This window comes from Neocloeon triangulifer, unplaced genomic scaffold, assembly GCF_031216515.1.
Source record: "Neocloeon triangulifer isolate White Clay Creek 2 clone unplaced genomic scaffold, ASM3121651v1 ptg000008l, whole genome shotgun sequence".
In the NCBI taxonomy this organism is placed as follows: domain Eukaryota; kingdom Metazoa; phylum Arthropoda; class Insecta; order Ephemeroptera; family Baetidae; genus Neocloeon; species Neocloeon triangulifer.
Genome location: NW_026775550.1, coordinates 1,552,198 through 1,570,004, shown reverse-complemented (window position 1 = coordinate 1,570,004; position 17,807 = coordinate 1,552,198). Strand labels below are relative to the sequence as shown.

General features: G+C 40.1%; 3 protein-coding genes across 7 annotated transcripts in view; 2 read left to right on the top strand and 1 right to left on the bottom strand.

The window, feature by feature from the left end:
* Positions 1–7: 7 nt before the first annotated feature.
* On the bottom strand, positions 8–7,178 carry LOC132194979 (uncharacterized). 2 transcript variants are annotated; one of them, XM_059616627.1, is made up of 10 exons: positions 6,868–7,178; positions 5,586–5,841; positions 4,973–5,505; positions 4,731–4,904; positions 4,098–4,643; positions 3,779–4,042; positions 3,454–3,723; positions 3,286–3,396; positions 2,875–3,229; positions 8–2,111 (listed from the first exon to the last, which is right to left on the bottom strand). In XM_059616627.1, exons 2-10 carry the CDS (start codon positions 5,829–5,831, stop codon positions 546–548), a joined length of 4,065 nt encoding a protein of 1,354 aa, XP_059472610.1. In that variant the 5' UTR covers positions 5,832–5,841; positions 6,868–7,178; the 3' UTR covers positions 8–545. The 2 variants fall into 2 exon arrangements, with proteins under 2 accessions (XP_059472610.1, XP_059472611.1); XM_059616628.1 differs by having other exon boundaries at positions 5,586–5,782.
* Positions 7,179–7,430: 252 nt separating this feature from the next.
* On the top strand, positions 7,431–17,624 carry LOC132194949 (hexosaminidase D-like). 4 transcript variants are annotated; one of them, XM_059616561.1, is made up of 12 exons: positions 7,431–7,465; positions 8,214–8,342; positions 8,402–8,456; positions 8,517–8,732; positions 8,783–8,947; positions 8,999–9,185; positions 9,246–9,320; positions 9,379–9,580; positions 9,637–9,810; positions 9,862–9,972; positions 10,164–10,250; positions 10,331–17,624. In XM_059616561.1, exons 2-12 carry the CDS (start codon positions 8,314–8,316, stop codon positions 10,530–10,532), a joined length of 1,503 nt encoding a protein of 500 aa, XP_059472544.1. In that variant the 5' UTR covers positions 7,431–7,465; positions 8,214–8,313; the 3' UTR covers positions 10,533–17,624. The 4 variants fall into 4 exon arrangements, with proteins under 4 accessions (XP_059472544.1, XP_059472543.1, XP_059472541.1 ...); XM_059616560.1 differs by having other exon boundaries at positions 7,451–7,578; XM_059616558.1 differs by lacking the exon at positions 7,431–7,465 and adding an exon at positions 8,021–8,161.
* LOC132194946 (protein winged eye-like) overlaps positions 14,673–17,807 on the top strand; it is a 132,935-nt gene continuing 129,800 nt past the window's right edge. Inside the window, exon 1 of the mRNA XM_059616555.1 lies at positions 14,673–14,764. The gene's annotated coding sequence lies outside the window, so the exon portion shown is untranslated. The remainder of the gene's footprint in view (positions 14,765–17,807) is intronic.

Genomic DNA, 17,807 nt, shown 5'->3' with positions numbered 1-17,807 from the left:
TTTTATACCGAGTTGCGAATTTTCAATTTATTTTATATACGTCATTTAGGTACAAATCAACACGTTTTGATCAAAAGCTTTCTTCCATTAATATAAATTTAGTCAAGACAACTAGCTTAACCTATTTCAATATGGATAGATTACAAATGCATAGTGCCAAATTATATTTGTGGCGCATTATCATACAAATAGCATAGAGTAGAAAATGGTGCCTGCACAAAGGATGATTTAATGTCCAATTTCGACGGAACAACAGGCACCTCACAAAATATTAAATAAATGCAGTCAATTAACATAATGGAATCAAAAGATTAATTTGATGATATTTATATATAAAAAAGACTACGCATCATCCAATTCAATAAACACAACGCCTTCAATGAAGTAAAATATTTGCTTCCAACGTTGCATAATCATGATCTGCAAATAGTAGTAAAGTTAGAATATGTGAAACCACAACAATACGGAGTATATATAAATTTAAATCACAGAAAGCATTAATAGCAAGCTTTCCTAAACATTGAACACCATATTTAACCGTTATTCTAGTCATCAAATTGAAAGTTATTAACATAATCGTCACTATCTGGGGAGTTGTTTCCTCCACCGTCCTGATCGTCATTATTGGGCCTTGTCGACGGGCCTGCTCCGGATTGATCCCCTTCCGCAGAGGTTCCTGCTGCTTCAGACCTTTTCGCAGACTTTTCATTTTTCCTCTGCTGCTTGATCTCCTTCTTTAGTGCCTTGAAGCCTTTGTGGTTTTCAATCAACGCGTTGAACCTGTTGTTCAAAAAGAGCATGTGCTCCTCCAGTTCGGCCGAGTCTTTGGCTTCCTCTTTCAACTTTTTGATAATTGTGTACATCTTCTTGAAGTTGCTTATCTCGATGTTGCCTGGTTCGCCCATGGGGTTGAGTAAACGACTGTTTTCCAGCATGTCCATAGCACGGTGGCACCTCTCAATCGAGTACCTCGCCCTGTCCAAGGGTGGCAACCTCCGAGCAGCGTCAGTGGTAAGACGAGGAGTCTCCCGGAAAGGAAGAGTGGCAAAAAACGCGCCAGCTCGTTGGGCTGGTGTCTGAGGCACTGGTGGAGCTGGTGCTGGAGGCTCCACTGGTTGCTCTGGGAAGAGGTTGTGTCGCACTTGCCTCGGTGCGTTGTTGGCTGCAGCCTGCTGTTGCTGGTTTTGGGCTCGGACTGCAGTTGGATTTCGAACCTCCACCTCAACCCGATACGAAAACGTTCCGTCCTGGTGGTTGATTCTCCGCAGAGGTCGGAATGCTTCGTTGGCTAAAGGCACGTGCATTTGAGGAGGAGGAGGTTGAGGAGCATTCTGAGGCGCAGCTCGGAATATGCGCCAGTTGGGATTTCCCATCCCAGGGAACTGCATATTCAAGCCTTGCACCTGGTAGCCTCCAGCTCTATCGGCAGGATCAAAGTAGATACGCAAACCAGCCTGATGCGGGGGAGCGACGTTCGCGCGTCGTTCCTGCCCAATGCGCCGATCTTGCCGGACTTGAACCAGTCGGCGCACAATTTGGCGTCTGATCATTTCTTCTCGGATCGCGCGTTGTTGGTTGGCTAGGGCATTGTACACTTCATAGGGAGTGTTGAACTGCACAGCGTTCTGCACATTTGCTGGAGGATTGCCGCCGTTGACGTTCCTCAGCTCGTTTTCTGTCAGTTCTATCAGTCTTCGGAGTCTGTTGAGAGCATTGCGCTGCTGATCTTGGTTTTGGTGTTGTCCGGCCAAGAACTGCACAGCTCCGTTCAGCACCTGTAGACGTCCAACCAAAACGTTATAGCGTCTTTGGCCTTGGCCAACCCATGCTTGAGGAGCGGCAGGAGGAGGATTGACGTGTGCTGGTGGTGCTGGTTCGGGCGCAGCTTGTTGTGCTGCTGGAGGAGCAACAGCAACAGGAGCGTTATCGGCCCTGGGTAAATTAGCATTAGCTGGTGGTTGAGCGGCGGCACCTGGAGCATTATCTGGGCCCCACATTCTCATGACATAGTCATTGAGCTGATCCATTCCTAGTTCAGCAATCTCTGGTTGTGGTTGGTGTATCTGATGTTGCTGCCAGTGGATGTTTGCTAAGCGCCTTAGCACTTCATCCTGCAAATTTAAATGGGTTTATTTTCTTTCACAGGTCAACAAGGCACATATGATGTATAGACACCTAAATATTTTTAACCTCTTAAAACAATTTTAAACCTTTTCTTTGTGTAATTATTTTTAACAATTAATAAAAATATGAAGAAAAATGACAAAGCAAAATTCAATTTTTCAATTTCTGCATCCCAACTAAATTTCTCTCTTGAGAAAAAGCAAATTTTCCCATTTCAACTTCTAAATCAATTTGACATCACTGACCCTAACCAGTAATGCAATGAGAAAAATAACAAACAACCTGGCCTATTCTGTTCTTTTTCCAGCAAGCTAGCATTAAAAAGGTGAAATAAAGCAAAACAAAAATAACTAAGAAAATTAGAATGTCGTTCTTTATTAGTTCATGCATCAGTAGGAATTATTCATAGGAACAAGTTGGATTTTGATTTATTGTGTTATAAAGTTAGAGCGTTTTGGCACTTGATTTTGTTTAAATCTGACAACTTGCTGCCTATCTACGTGCCCGCCTTCTAACCGGAGGCCTGGCCCCACGAGCAGGGGGAGCAGGGGGCCTGACTGCAGCCATTTGAGCAGGGGGTATAGCCGCAGCCACCTGAGGAGGTAACTGATTCATAACATTTCCTGGAGCTAAATTTACGTGAGCTATGTGCATATGCTGGCCCCAAAGATAGTTCTGTAACTGTGCAATTGGCGCAAAAGCTGGCACTGCAAACTGGTGTTGGTGAGGAGGCAAAGCAATGTTAGCTACCTGCACTTGTCCCAGGAAATTGATGGGCATGTGCCCATGATGTGGTAAACCGCCACCAGTTTCTTTGGGCTTGATCTTGGTTGGGTCGTGCTTCAAAGTCAAGCCTTTGGCCTCAGCTTCCTTCTTGGCTTTTTCGCCCTCTTCTATAACTTGGCGTACGTGTAGCTCATCATTGTTGGAGTAGAGGGGGCAAGACCCATTGGGATTTGGTCCTCCTTGTGGACCTTGGTAGAAATGATCGTAGTCCCGGATGGGCTGGCGGCAAAGGTAGCACATCTTGGAACCACATCTGCTGCAAGTCATCTTATTGCAGCCGTCAGACTTGATGAATTTGTTCTGGCATTTGTAACACTCCCTGCAAAAGTTACAATTATCAAAGTTGAGTTTAAAATAGGTAGTAACAAGAAATACCTTATCAAGACATTAGTCATGCGCTCTTCAATTTCCTTCCGAAGCCGAGATTCAGCATCTTTCTCAACCTCTTCGCAACGAAGTGGCAAGTGGTTCAATTCCTTGCATTTACTAAATTACAAAATAAGATTAGATTTCAAATTTAAATACACAATTGATGGGTCTTACCGGCATGAGACCTTCTTGCATGTATCTGCTTGGCATTCAAACAGTGCGTTGTTTTCATCAGGAATGTAGCTGTAATCACAGAAAGGACATGATTCGAGGTCCTGAATGTTGGCAGCTCTGATTTCTTCCGACTGCATCCTTCTTAGAAGACAAGTAAAAGCTTTGGCATCAAGAACAGTCTTCAGAGTTTGCAGAGGGAATGAACTGGCACAGTTTCCTTCAATGCACGGAAACTGAGTCTTGTTGTCTCCAATAGCTGTTTCTGCATACCTATAAGCATTCAAAGATAATTAATATTTGAGCGAGAAAAGCCAGGTATACGCACTGTTTGATGCAATTTTTGCAGAACAGGTGGCCATCAGCACAAGCAGTCATGTCTTCAAACAAGCATTCGTCTTCGCAGCAGACAGGACACTCCACAAGCTCATTTTTCGCTCTTGCTCGCTCAATGGCTCTCTTTCTCTCCTCTTCTTTGTTTTTATAGTATCTCTTAATGTCCTCCTTCATCTTCAAGTATGTAACTTCCTGGAGAAAATGCAGGTGCTGAGTTTGTGTTGGTGCTTCTTGATATCTGCTTCTCCTGTTTTTGCTATAAAATATAAATCAATTAAGGCTAGAGGTTAAAAACTAGCTCAATTCCTTACATTTGATTTGGCTCTCTCTGAAGGGCATCAAATGCTTTGGTCAGGTTGTACGAAAGATGGAAGATTTGCAAGATTTTTTTCTTCGAGATTCTGGAGAAATGGCTGCTCAGGAAGGATTGACACAGCTCTTTGTACAGCTCATCATTCTGACCAACAGTCTTTGCCTCGAAATGTTCTTGTGGGTTTGGAAAGTGCTTTAAAAATTCCTCAACAGACATTCGTTGGGTATATTTTTTAAAATCCTCTTCCTTCTTCTTGCGCTCTTCAAACTCTTTGCGTGTGGGCATACTTTGGCCCTCAATGGCAGCATTGACGAAAGCACTGTACTCTTCTGGTTGTTCTAATGTTTCCAAAACCTTGTGTCTCAGAAATTCTGGATCTGTATTCGGAAACATTCCAATAAGCTGAGCAACTCTTTCAGTCACTTCCGGCGGATCGACTGGCTCTTCTGTCACATCGCCATCTTCTTGCTCATTACTTGGGCCTGGCTGCGGCGACTGGGGACGAAAATCCTGAGCTCCAGCATCGGCATCAGCAATTCCAGTTCTTGAGAAAATATAAATTTAAATTGGATTTCGGATTTTAAAAAGAGAGAAAAAGTTTTTTGTACACTTTTGATTTTTTAATTCTCACCTGATTTGAAGTTGTTGAGCGACAAAAGTGCCGATCAAATTTTCATTCCAGTCATATTCCACACACTTCAGTTCCAAATCCTGCCTAGCAATGTCAGGTAAAATGTGGCAGATCTCGTCCAACAGCATCAATTTGGCAGGCGCAAGGCCACTTGGTCCTGCCCTATCTTGCACACTGCAACAAAGAAAACCACGCCATAATAAAAACTTCTGTAAATTTATTATAATAATCCAAACTCATACTTCTGATCGATTCGAGGTCGTTTAGGAGGCGATGCTAAGTCCTCGGCATCATACAGTTGCTGTGCAAGCATATTGACAGTGTTGTCCTTCTCAATTTGGAAAATAGACAAGTACATGTCCCTCATTTCATCAAGAGGTCGATTCGGAAACAAGGATGCCAGATTCTCCAGGTCAAGCTCCATTTTGGCATTGAAATTTGCAGGCATCTCCTCCTGCTCAGCCGCACCACCTATTTGCTCCAGCTGTCCATCGAGGATTGACTCAACCTCTCTGGAATCGTCGCTGGCCGCAGCTTGCTCCTTCCGAGCTTCAACAACTTTCCTCTTGTTCGAGCGCGGCCTCGAGTCTTCATCATCGTCCATCTCACTATCGTCTTCTGCGACATATGCTAGAGACTCACTTGGTTCAATCGAGTTTTCGTTGTCGATGGTATTTTCAGCTGCTGGCTCAGTCGCATCTTCTCTTGAAGTCGTGGGCCTGACTTCTCCAAATTCGCCATTGTTGATGCGCTCCAACAGATCCTCAACCACCAACTAGCCAAAAAATTTAATTTGAAAGACGAATTTATAAAAATAAGAAGGGATTAATTTTTTTTATCCTCAATTTTGTTTACATCAATTCTGTTTTCGTGGTCCATGGCAACTTCCAGATGGTGATAGACTTGCTCTATGGACACCTGGTAACCGATCCTTTGCCGCACAATGCCCGCGTCTCTCAGCAGATTTCTCTGTGTATTTTCCATGATGTCGTGCGCATTCATTTCTGCCAGGTCCGCCATCTGATCAGCGGCCAGCGCGTCTTCTTCGAAATCTGTGTTGTTGTTCAGATCGTTATTGTTAATTTCCATTTCCTCCTCCATCTTCCACCACCTGAAGAACCACAGGACACGTGTTATACACGATTTACAAAACTACAGACAAAACACACAAAAAATAGCCCCATTCAAATCAATTTTCGGCAGTAAAAAATTATTCCAAGGCCTGTCCACTACAGTACACTCTAACAATGGTTATCAAAAATGGGCTAGGCCTGTTTGGATTAACCTTATAATTTTTTTAGTCTCTTGAAAAATGAAAACCCTGACCATCCTCAACACAAACCTAACTAAATGCAATGATTTCTCTAGTTTTTTTTTAATCCGCTGACACTTTAACTATCAAAAGATGTAATGAAAATTGAATTCTTGTTGTTTTTAATAACTGCATATGATTTACCAAGAATTAATTTAATTTAAATAAGAAAAAATTCCATAATTAGGTTTAAACCTCTAATTACAATAAGTAGAATGAATTTTTACAATACATAGTGTGTTTGCTTTAATTGTAATTATGGAATTAGAAACTCAGCTAATAATCACTTTTTTTTAATTGAATACAAATTTTTCAAAATTATCGTGAAATTAAATTGTGAAAAGAATTCTGGAAGAGGGGGAGAGCTCAGTGCGGTGGTCGGCCGGAAATAATGGAAATATTATAGCCATAGCAGGGTTCACGTTGACCTGACCTTGGTTGCTGTAATTAAATTATTGTTATCCTGATGGATAATGATTGAAAAGAGAAGCATTCTGCAACGAACGTGACGTTTGCTGAGGCAAAATTACATAATAAAACACAGAAAATTGTAGAGGCCGGAATAATCTTGCTTGAAATGTGTGAAAAATCCCGAAAAGACACCAAATGATAGCGGAAGGAACAAAACAGTCAAAGCACTGGCGACGAACGTTGAGGAATTCAAAAATCGCACGAACTAACCCAAATCCTTAACAAAAGTTTTAACTCAAACGAATTAATTTTTAAACGCCCTTTTTGAAAGAATTATGCAAAATACAAGAGAGAAACCTTTGGCCGCAACAGATTATCAACGGAAATTCACAAAATACAGTTAAAAATTAGTACCTATGCCTTCGGCGTCAAAGTCGGAAATGCAGAGCGGCTTTGTCGGCGCAAAGGGCACGACGGAATTTCAAGCTCTTGAGGACCTTCGGAAGCGCAAGTTAACTAATTTTAAGCTCTTATTCTATCCGATATTTAAAAATTCAACGCCCGTTGACAAGATGTCCAGTCGAAGAGGATTAAAATATTTAAAAACTAAGCAACAATGAACAACAACTGTGAGGTCGCCATGGATCCTCTTTGTTGTTGCTCGTCGTCTTCCGACCTTCCGAGCCGAAGCCGAGGCTTGGTTCCGAGTTGAATTCCCGAGCGCTTCCGAATGCCGGCCGAAAAAACGACTGCAGCGCATATAAAAAGTGCCAACATATTGGTTTTATGCAATCATTATTTATGACTATTTTATGTACACATCGGGAAGTTAAATAAAATTTTTCCTAAAATTTATCTTTTTAGTTTATATTTAACTTAGACTTTTAATAATATGTATTAGATTCCTTTCCAAAAAATCCATTTCTGAAAATTATCATGTTGGTAGAAACCTTTTGTTTTGATTTCCGACCGGGCGGCGGGCACTTTAAATTTGAAGGGACTGGATCTGATTGTGAGTGAAATTACTGAAATTAGAAATTATTAAATTAGCGAATGCAGTGAGAAGCGAGAAATGAAACATTTTACAGATTGCATTATTACCTTGTGTCGTGCTTTTTAAAACAGGTATATAATGTAAAGCTCACTACAATAAATTTTGTCTTTTTGATTTTGAAGTTTTTTGTTGAAGTGCGAACAGAGGTTCATACTAAATTGATATTTAAAAAAAAAAAACGGTAAATTAAAAAAAAAAACAGTTGTTATTTAGGTTAAAAAAAATGGTTATAAAATGCAAAAATATGAATAATTTTTATCAAAAGCTTAATGTCATTTTTTCAAACAAATTTATGTCAAAAAATGTCTGCTCTTTAAACAAATTTGTGCAAAGGAGACATGCAAAATTTTATTTTATTTATCCCCAACCAACGCGCACCACGAGTATGTATGTATGTGTGGATGAAATAATGCCACTTTTGTATTCACAAACTTTATGCGCCGCTTAATCGCAACTCCAAATATTTACGTAAGATTAAATTTTATATATGGTTTTCTCACAACAAACCTTGGACAAAGTCTCTTGAAAAATCTCTGCCATATAACTTATAATGCGACTCTCATGGCACAGACTTGTGTTGCCGAGGAGAAACTCTTGCGGTTTTTTCCTCGCTTTCCTGATCACCATCACTGTTACTTTTGCACTTGTTATCTTGTAAAACAAAATTAATTTATCCTAGCTAGAGTACATGATCCTGTTTTTCTAGCTGGAAGGCATCGCCAGGAAAAGCTCAAATTGCAATTCACCATGGAAGTAATAGGGTTGCAGCTCTAAGACAGCATCACGTGGAAAAAGATCACGGGAAAATGGAACTGCTTGAACTTGGGCCTCAAAGGTATGTTTTGTCCTGGTTATGTGACTAAAAAAAAATTAAATCCAATTCTTATGCACCAGATTGGTTCATTTGGATCTGAAAGGAGCACCGCCGAAGCTTCCCTACTTGAAACAGGTATAATTTTTAATGTGAACGCTTTCTGTGTTAATTTAAAAATAATTAATTTCCTTTTAGTTGTTTCCACTTCTTAAAGAATGGGGAGCAACTGGTTTGCTTATTGAGTGGGAGGACACTTTCCCGTACGATGGAGAATATCTGCAGGCCATCGGCTCCTCCGGACCGGATTCCCCAGGAATTTATTCGAAAGCCCAAGTGACTGAGATTTTAGGACTGGCTGAAGAACAGGGACTGGATGTTATACCATTAGTGCAGACGTTTGGGCACTTGGAGGTGTGTTAATTTTTAGATAAATTTTATCGCTCTTAAAACAAAAATTGCAGTTTGTACTTAAACATGATAAGTTTTGGAGTCTCCGAGAAGTTGAGCACTTTCCCGGCTCAATGTGCCCTTCCAATCCAGAGAGCTTACCTTTGGTTCAGGCAATGTTAGAGCAAGTGGTCAAAATGCATCCTGATATAAAGATGTTGCACATTGGTGCAGATGAGGTACAAAGTGCATTTTACTTTGTACATTTTTATTAAAAAATAAATCAACAGGTTTGGCACATGGGAGTGTGCAATGCTTGCCGATCACGAATGGCCACTTTGGGAGAAAGTGCGAAAGAAAAGCTTTTTCTCGACCATGTTACCAAAGTTCTGAGGTGGATGAAAGAGAAATACCCGTACATAGATCTCTTAATGTGGGACGACATGCTTCGTCACATAGATCCTCTTTTGCTCATTGGTAGGAATGATTGTAAAATCTTTTTTGAATACAAAAAAATTAAAAAATTTTAACTTAAAGAGTACGAGATTGGAAAATTGGTGCAACCTATGGTGTGGCATTATCGAAACTCGAAAACATTCCAACTTTCAAGAGGTTTGCTAATATAAATTCACTCACAATTGAAAAAGCTTATAATTCATATTTTTTTCAGATCTTTGGCCTATGTACACGAAAGTCTTTGACGGAATTTGGGTGGCTACTGCATTTAAAGGAGCTACAGGCCCAAATGTTCAGTTGCCAATGATTTCGATGCACCTCGACTGTCAGGAGCGGTGGCTTCAAGAACTGCAAATACAGCATGATAGAGGAACTCTTCCGAAAATCCAAGGCATTGCCCTGACTGGTTGGTCAAGGTAGAAAAAATCTTGATTTTAAATTTATTAAATCTTAAAATATTATATTCTGACAGATTTGACCACTACGCTGTGATGTGTGAGCTTTTGCCAGCCGGGTTACCAAGCTTAGCTCTGTGTTTGGCTCAGTGGCAGGCTCGATTATTCACGTACGAAATGCACAGGAACATCTCCAAAAACTTAGGATATGTTGACGGACAATTGATCCCTTTAAATCCATACCCACCTCAGTATGTTTAATAAAAAAAGTTAAACATCAATTTTAATTTGAGATTATAAAGGGCTGCCAATAAATTGCCTGCGTCAAACTTTCCTGGCTGGGAGGTGAGACATGGCATCGAATGGTTTGTTCACCTGCAGGCAAAGATCAAATCAGTGACTGATGGGGATACGTGAGTACAAAACCACTATTTTCCATTATCATACCCTCATTATTTTTTTATCAACAACAAAATATTTAGAGCGCAAACCTGGTTACACCAGTATTTTTTGAAAATAAACTTTACCAATCCGAAACGTATTTTGGGACTTCGAAGAAAAGCAAAACAGTAAGAATACTTTAATCGTGTTTTTTGCTTGACAGGGTTGTATCGTGGCTTTCTCCTTACTTAGCTAAACAGAACTTTACAAACCCTGCGCATACAATTCTTCTAACCAACTCAATACCAATGTGAGTGTCGTCTGCTTTTCATGTCAATTCTTTGTGTTTTAAACCCTTGAAAAATAATTCTAAGCCAGCTTTTATTGCAGGCTGTTGGACGAAATTGCAGCTCTCGAGAGCTACCTTAAACCTGCACTCGAAAATATTTTCACTGCCATGACAATCGATGAATGGTTTGGAACTCATTTGGAGCCTCATCGGGAACAGCTCAAGCAACTTTTGCAAAGTGCTGAGCACCAGCTAGCCGTTGGGGGGCGTACAAGGAATACAAAAATCAACTTAGAATTGTAAAAAAAAAAATCAGAGTCAATCTGCAAAAATATAAAGTAATGCCAAACAATCATGCATTTTTAGATGGTGAATATTGTATTGATCTGAATTTTAGTATTAAAATTTTACCATATACGTTACAAAAATTAAATAATTAATTAGTTTCATTTGAAATTTTTTCTCCAATTTTGATAAAAATTCAAGGTAAAAAGTTTATTGAGAATAGAGAAAATTTACTTGAAGAACATCCTAAACATCAAACATTACCGCAGAGGTAATATAAATTGAAAGCTCAATTTCTTAGTGCATTTTTACGACGCCAATTATTTGCCGATTATATTGTTTCGGAAAGATTGGTTAGGAGAATGGTGCTTTCTTATTGTTATAGTCCAGTCATTAAGTGATATAATTATAACAAACGCTCGACCCGCTTTAGGTTACCTACATTTTTGCACTCAATTGAATTTCGGACGGCAGCACCACATGCACAATAAACAGCACATCGCACATGTGTGCATTTCTCAGTGGGTTACTTTTTTGTGTCGGGGTAAAACCGGCACTTCCTCGAGCGACCACTGATGGTGCTTGCTGCACCATTCGTGGCCGCAGCTGAGAGACAGACAGGGCATCAGGTGACAGAGCAGCAACATTGATAGGAAGAGTCGTTTATGAGTAGCCAAGTGACACAGTTGCGTTTTGTAATATGTGCAAAGAATAAGGCCAAATAATTACATCAAACCTTTGAAAGTAAGTAAAAATTGTGTCTATTAATTCTATTTACCCCAACCAAAATAATTATGAATTAAATAAGCAATCCCAGCATCAGGGATTATTCGTTTCCCGACAAATGGCGCCCAACTAACAGCCCACCCCCCCGACCCATGATGTAGTTATCTTCATCCCCCGTGACCCATGCTGTAGATTTTTTTATCCCCCACAACCCCGCTGATCGGATGCATTTTATCCGTTCACCCCGCGACGCGCGTGAAACCCCATCATCCGCCGAATAGTCCCATTTAGCCCATCAGCCAGACGCCCAAGCGTCGGTCATTTGACGCCCCTGTTTGCATGTGCAATGTGAGCCGTACTTGCAACGGTTTTTCTGCTGCACAATGCCACCGAATAAGACAACGATACCCCTGCTCCCCGATAATTTCCATGGCACTCCACATGAAAATGCTCGCGGTCATGTCAGTATGTTCAAAAAATGCCGAAACATAGCTGAGTGGTCCGACCGTAAAGCTCTTGCGTATTTCCTGTTCACCCTTCGTGACGATGCTGGCGATTGGGCTGATTTCCATTTGGCCAACCCTGCCAATGCAAACAAAACTTTAGACGAAATTTACGCCGATTTCATTGCGCGTTTTTCACTCACTTCAAAATTGCACGCAGAGCACTACCTGTCGAACCGCAAACATCAGCCAGACGAACGCCCGGAATTTTACATCCATGACATGGTCCGCTACGCTCAGAAAATTGACCCGAATTTCCCCGAATCTGCCTTGGTCTTGCGAATAATTCACAATTTGCAACCAAGTCTCCTCCGCCAACTGGGCGCTCCACTCCCAAAAACAATTACCGAATTGCTTGACCGAACCACAACTATTCATGGCTTAAATCAATTGGCTAATGCCACATTCGGAAATCCCAACAAGAAAAAGGTTCACTTTCAAGACGAGCCGTGCGAGCCGCTGGAACCCGACCCCGTCGAGAAAAAGCGAGCCCGTTGCTCCCACAACGCGCAGCTCTCTTCAGTAGCTCTGGATGACACTTCTTTAAATTCGTCACAAAAATCAGAAACTCAGACGAATGAATTTTCGGCTCAACTTTCCACTTTAACTCAACAAGTGACAAGTCTCCAAAATTTGCTCCAGGTCCAGAACAGCCAAAACTTTCAGCTTTACGCCTTCTGCGCCAAATTCGGCCACACTGAAGTGCACTGTTTTTCTCAAAAATTTGCAGCAATGCAAGACGAAAATAAAAAGCTGCACGCGATGTTGGAAAACTGATAAGGAGGTCTGCCGATCAACCCCCAACGACAGACCTCCCAAATCAGCAACCCTCTCCGATCATGACGTCAACTCAACCCGTCACACCCTCTTTTCTTACCCCTGACGATTCTGTGGGTAAAAAACTCCTCTACCTATCCCCATCCCCTTCTCCAGCCCCTCTCCTTGCCGATGATGCTGTAAACCCCGCTGCGACGAGTTTAAAATCCGGACCCCAGACACCTCAAATTGGCCAAAATTGTCTGGTATCTCCGCCACAAACTCCTCGCCGTACGGTTGACCATCCGAACGCAACCACCCAATACCAATACCCTAAATCACCAAAAATCAATCGATCAATTTTTGGGCATCAATCTGGACCCCTGGCAGCTGAAAATTGCCATGTATCTCCAGCCAATACAGCCCTAAATTGTGTTTCACCTCCTATCAACATTTCCCCAACTTCCATACCAAAATTTGACCACCTGAATGATCCTCTCACAAATGAAACTCCGCAGCGCACAATACCGCGCTTCTTTGAGGCGACCGATAGGCCTCCCCCCTCCGCCAAAAACACCCCCAAAATTTTGACTCCAAGTGCACATCTCATTGACCTCAGCAATAAAAATGACTCTTACGCGTCTACGGCCACCGATAAGCCATCTCCACGTTTACTTGCGACAAGTGCACTTCCAATTTCACAACAAACAACAACCGCGATCCTAATGAATGACAAACTGAAAAATGATTCCTGCTCCACTCAAGCTTCCAGCGCCTCCGATGCGCGCTTGCCGTGGCCGTTTTGTGCCACTGATCGACCACCACCTTCTCCTCACAAGAATGCAAGAAGAAAATAAATGCTGAATTTATTTCCAATTAGAATAGTGGGAATTTTATTGCTGCCTGAGAATTAATCAGTCAATTTTCAATAATAAAAATCAGTAACAAAATCAATCCTAGTACCAAAAAATGAAAGGAACACAAAACACAAAAACTCCATGCAATCAAATGATTTAGAAAAAAACAAACAACAATAACAAACTTTTAACTGATGTTCTCCGCAGTTACCATTATAGTCCCGGGAGTAGAACATTTAGGTTTCAAAATAATCTTTCTTCCTTATCCAAAATTTCCCCAAGAAAAAATTACGTTGTTGCTAATCGAATTTTCATTACAGAATTTTGCCAATTGCCACTGACGTTGTATGACTGTGACCCTTCGACAGAGACGTCCGCACGCAATACCGCACTGGCGTGCATTTAAAAAAAAAATCTAACTTTCAGCCTCAATAGCGCCTTATGCGCCCACGGCTCCCTCTGAGCTCCCCCTAAATTAAACGTCTTAATGTCTGAGGGTTATGAGCACTTTAAATCCCTTTTTTAGATTTAGACACATTATATTTTAAGATTAAACCAATCACACAATACACAATAAAACACAAAACCATCAATCAAAATTCACGAACAAACTGTACTTTCGGCACATCAAAAAATTAAAATGTAACACAACACAAACAAATGCATGACACAAATTTATTTTCAACTCGCTCAAATCATTGCTTTGCGCAAAAAATTGGAGTTCAGTCCTTCTCAATTTTGGTTCTAAAAAACCACATTTCATCCCTCCACTACAAAAAAAAAAAAAATGCATCTCCAACTCGTAGGTATATCTGCTTCTGTTGTCCCGGGGGGGAAAAGCCAGTTTGCTATGGGACCTTGTCCACCCCATTTAAGCAATGCCTGCCCTGGGTAGCAGCGGAAGTAGAGAAAACTGCTGAGAAACAACTCCTATTTCTTGCGCAACGCACCCCAAGAATTCGACAATTAAAATTTTAATTTCACAAACCAATTAAATTGTACAACTAAAATTAACTTCTCAAATTAATTCGACACAAATACCCTCCAGTGCTCAATTGAAAAATGTATCTTTAATTTTAAGTTGTGCTCAATTGAAAATGTATCTTTCAATTTATGTGTTCTATTGAAAATGTGTATCTTTGAAAAATTAAATTGTTGTCCTCATGTCACCGATGATCTTGTCTCCTCTCAGCCGGGGAGGTGTCGGGGTAAAACCGGCACTTCCTCGAGCGACCACTGATGGTGCTTGCTGCACCATTCGTGGCCGCAGCTGAGAGACAGACAGGGCATCAGGTGACAGAGCAGCAACATTGATAGGAAGAGTCGTTTATGAGTAGCCAAGTGACACAGTTGCGTTTTGTAATATGTGCAAAGAATAAGGCCAAATAATTACATCAAACCTTTGAAAGTAAGTAAAAATTGTGTCTATTAATTCTATTTACCCCAACCAAAATAATTATGAATTAAATAAGCAATCCCAGCATCAGGGATTATTCGTTTCCCGACATTTGTTGCTTTTCACTTGCATTTCTCCGCTGAAAATTTCACTAATTAACAGTTGTTGCGGACGCGATTATCAGTTTTCCTTGTTTTTCAAACTGCGCAGTCGGTGGTTTCTAAAGTAAATAATATTATTTGTTCTATTGGAAACTTTTCTAATACTTTAAATTAATTTACTATATATCAGTGATATGTTTTAGATTAAGAAAAAAATTGCCGCTTAAAAAGCATTGAGGTTAATTCATAAATTAAATACCTTCTAGTAAAATAATTTATTGCACTTTAAAAAAAAACACGAGCTTTGCAGCTGCACGAAATGAGCTGAAGGAGTTTGTCGTCAACCTTATAGCCTTGTCTTATATCGTGAGCAACTTTTTGAACCTTGCGCATAAACATTTGCACCGAGCCGACCATATTTCATGCTCTGCGAGAGGCAGCAGAGGCGATTTCTTTCTGTCCGCCCTCTTTCCACCTTCGTAATTTTGCATCCAGCTCACTTGCGTATACACAAACTACGCCAGCTCTGCGTTTATTCACCCTGAATTACTTAAAACTTAAATCCAGAAAAAGTGAAGAACTTTGTTATAAAATGAAAAAATGAGAGTGGATTAATTGATTTGATTCAGAGAAGCAGGAAAAGTGCCTCAATTGTTTTCGCTGCCCCCGCGCTTGGCGACAGGAAAGGAATGCGTTGCAGTGTTTAAGGTGCTCTCTCGGTGCCAAGAAGCCTTGAACTTGTTACTTGAATTTTATTACCGGAGTCTGCTGCGGCGAGAGTGATGCTGCTTGCGAGACAATAAGCCAAAATTAAATATTCCACTTACGGACTTCAAGTGGCGCACCGACAACGGCCGCAGAATAACGACAACTCTTTTGGCATTCAGCCTGTACGAAACACAATGCGAATTGTGCGTCATAAACAAAGTGATCGATCGCGTGTGTTGCTTGTGGGATTTCCTCGATGCGATCACTGATTTTTAATCTTTTAGACAAATTTTCCTCGTATATAATCAGATACTCAGTTGCTAGAATTTTAACGAAAAAGCCTCTTTTTCAAACAAAAATTTTTATTTAATCCTTAACAAAACGTAAGTAATTCAAAAAATTATCTTTATTCATTGCAAGTATTTCCAAATTCCAATTTCTACAAAATAATTGAAAAACAATTTTTATGTATCAACGATTTTTCTTACAAATAATAAAAATATAAATTATTGCTATTAAAAATTTTTATATAGAATCAGCTAGAACAATTTTAAAATTTTAAAAGAAGCGTTGTATATTTTTAATACATTTTTTTTCTATTTGCTAGTTTCTGCTGAAACAGCAAAATTGTAAATTCTTTCAATTTGTTTCTGTCTGCAAACTATTTCAACCTTTTTCTTAGAATTGAGGCCAGTTCTTTCCGGTCATTAAGCAAACGCAAGTGATGCACCTGACATTCTAATAGATTTTTCCCTTCTGACATAAGGTGCGAAACACGCACTCGAAGTCGCGCGGTCATCTTTGGCATATATGTATGTATAAAAATGCTTGGCTTGGGCATTAGCGCAGTGGTAACGAATCCACCACACATTGCATTGTTTGAACAAGAGACCAGAGCAGCAAAGGCAAACAAGACCATCTCATTACGTCACCTTTTCGCCATCGACTTTCTCACACGCCCAGGTTCAGTGCAACGGACAAAAAATGCGAATTAAATCGACAGGCTCGACGCACGCCTCATGCATTTTTATTCCTCTTAATTATCGGTAATGAACATTCTTTGTGTGTAACACGTAACGCGAATCAAAAGGAGAAGGGAAAATTTAACGAGCAACCCTCTCAATTTCCATTAACGGACCTTTTATTCAAAATTTAATAGACTTGCAATAAGCCATTGGAATTCAGTCAAATTACACAAAATTTAATTAAGGTAATTCAAATTTATTAAAAAAAAAATACAATGTTTTGTTAAAAGGAAAATTGAAAAACTCTTTGGTGCTCAGTTATTTTAGAACAAGGCAAATTAAAAAAAAATGCTTAGCAACAATTGTTTTCATTTGGAATGCTGCGAAAAATGGCGAATCCGTTATGAAACCTTTCCATTCCCGGGCATTGTGTCAACGAGCGCAGCCCATTCAATGGTGGCTTTCAAAGTGATGATACCTGCATGTGCATTGAACGCCACTCGACATGTCGAGGGCGAGGTCGGCCCGATAATTAAAATAGCAGCGCGGCAATATCTCGAGCACGCATTACATTTATTTGATAATGGATATTGTGTGCCTTCATATATATCGCACTTAGCCTACATTTTAATTCCGTCGCATCGCTTTTTTGGGTTATCGTCTTTTTTTTCCAACGTCGGACTTGTGCAACAACAAAATATATCCACTACCACCCAACTTGCGATATCCAACTGCGAGCAATCGTAAATGCGCGCGAGGCAGGATTTTTTTGTCACTTGTCAAGTGTGAAATTTTTCTCGACGCACTTTATCGCCTTTTTCACATTTCGCAACTGCGGAAAATGAAAATGTCTTGTAAATAAAATATACTTTTACGTTGTGTCCCTCTTAATTGATAAGGGGAGTTTTAAAATAATGAACTGGAAGGCAAGGCCGCTCAAAAAACTTTTGGTAAGAAGGAAACTTAGAAATTTTAATAAATTAAAAAAAAAACACGGGCAATTTTTCAATAATTACATTTATCAGGTAAATTGTGTTTTGAATATTTAAGTCCTCTTCGAGTGTTGTATTTATGCGGAAAAAAAAAAAAAATTAACAACTCTAACGACTTGCGATTTCCTACTGCGAGAGGTTGTTTGTCACTTGTCAAATGTGAAACTTTCTCGACGTTTTCTATCGCTCTTTGCATTTCCCAACTGAAATGGCTCGTAAATACGTCTGCTTTTATTTTTCTTCTCTTTAAATCTAAATTCATAAATTTTATAAAATAAAATCTTTTTCG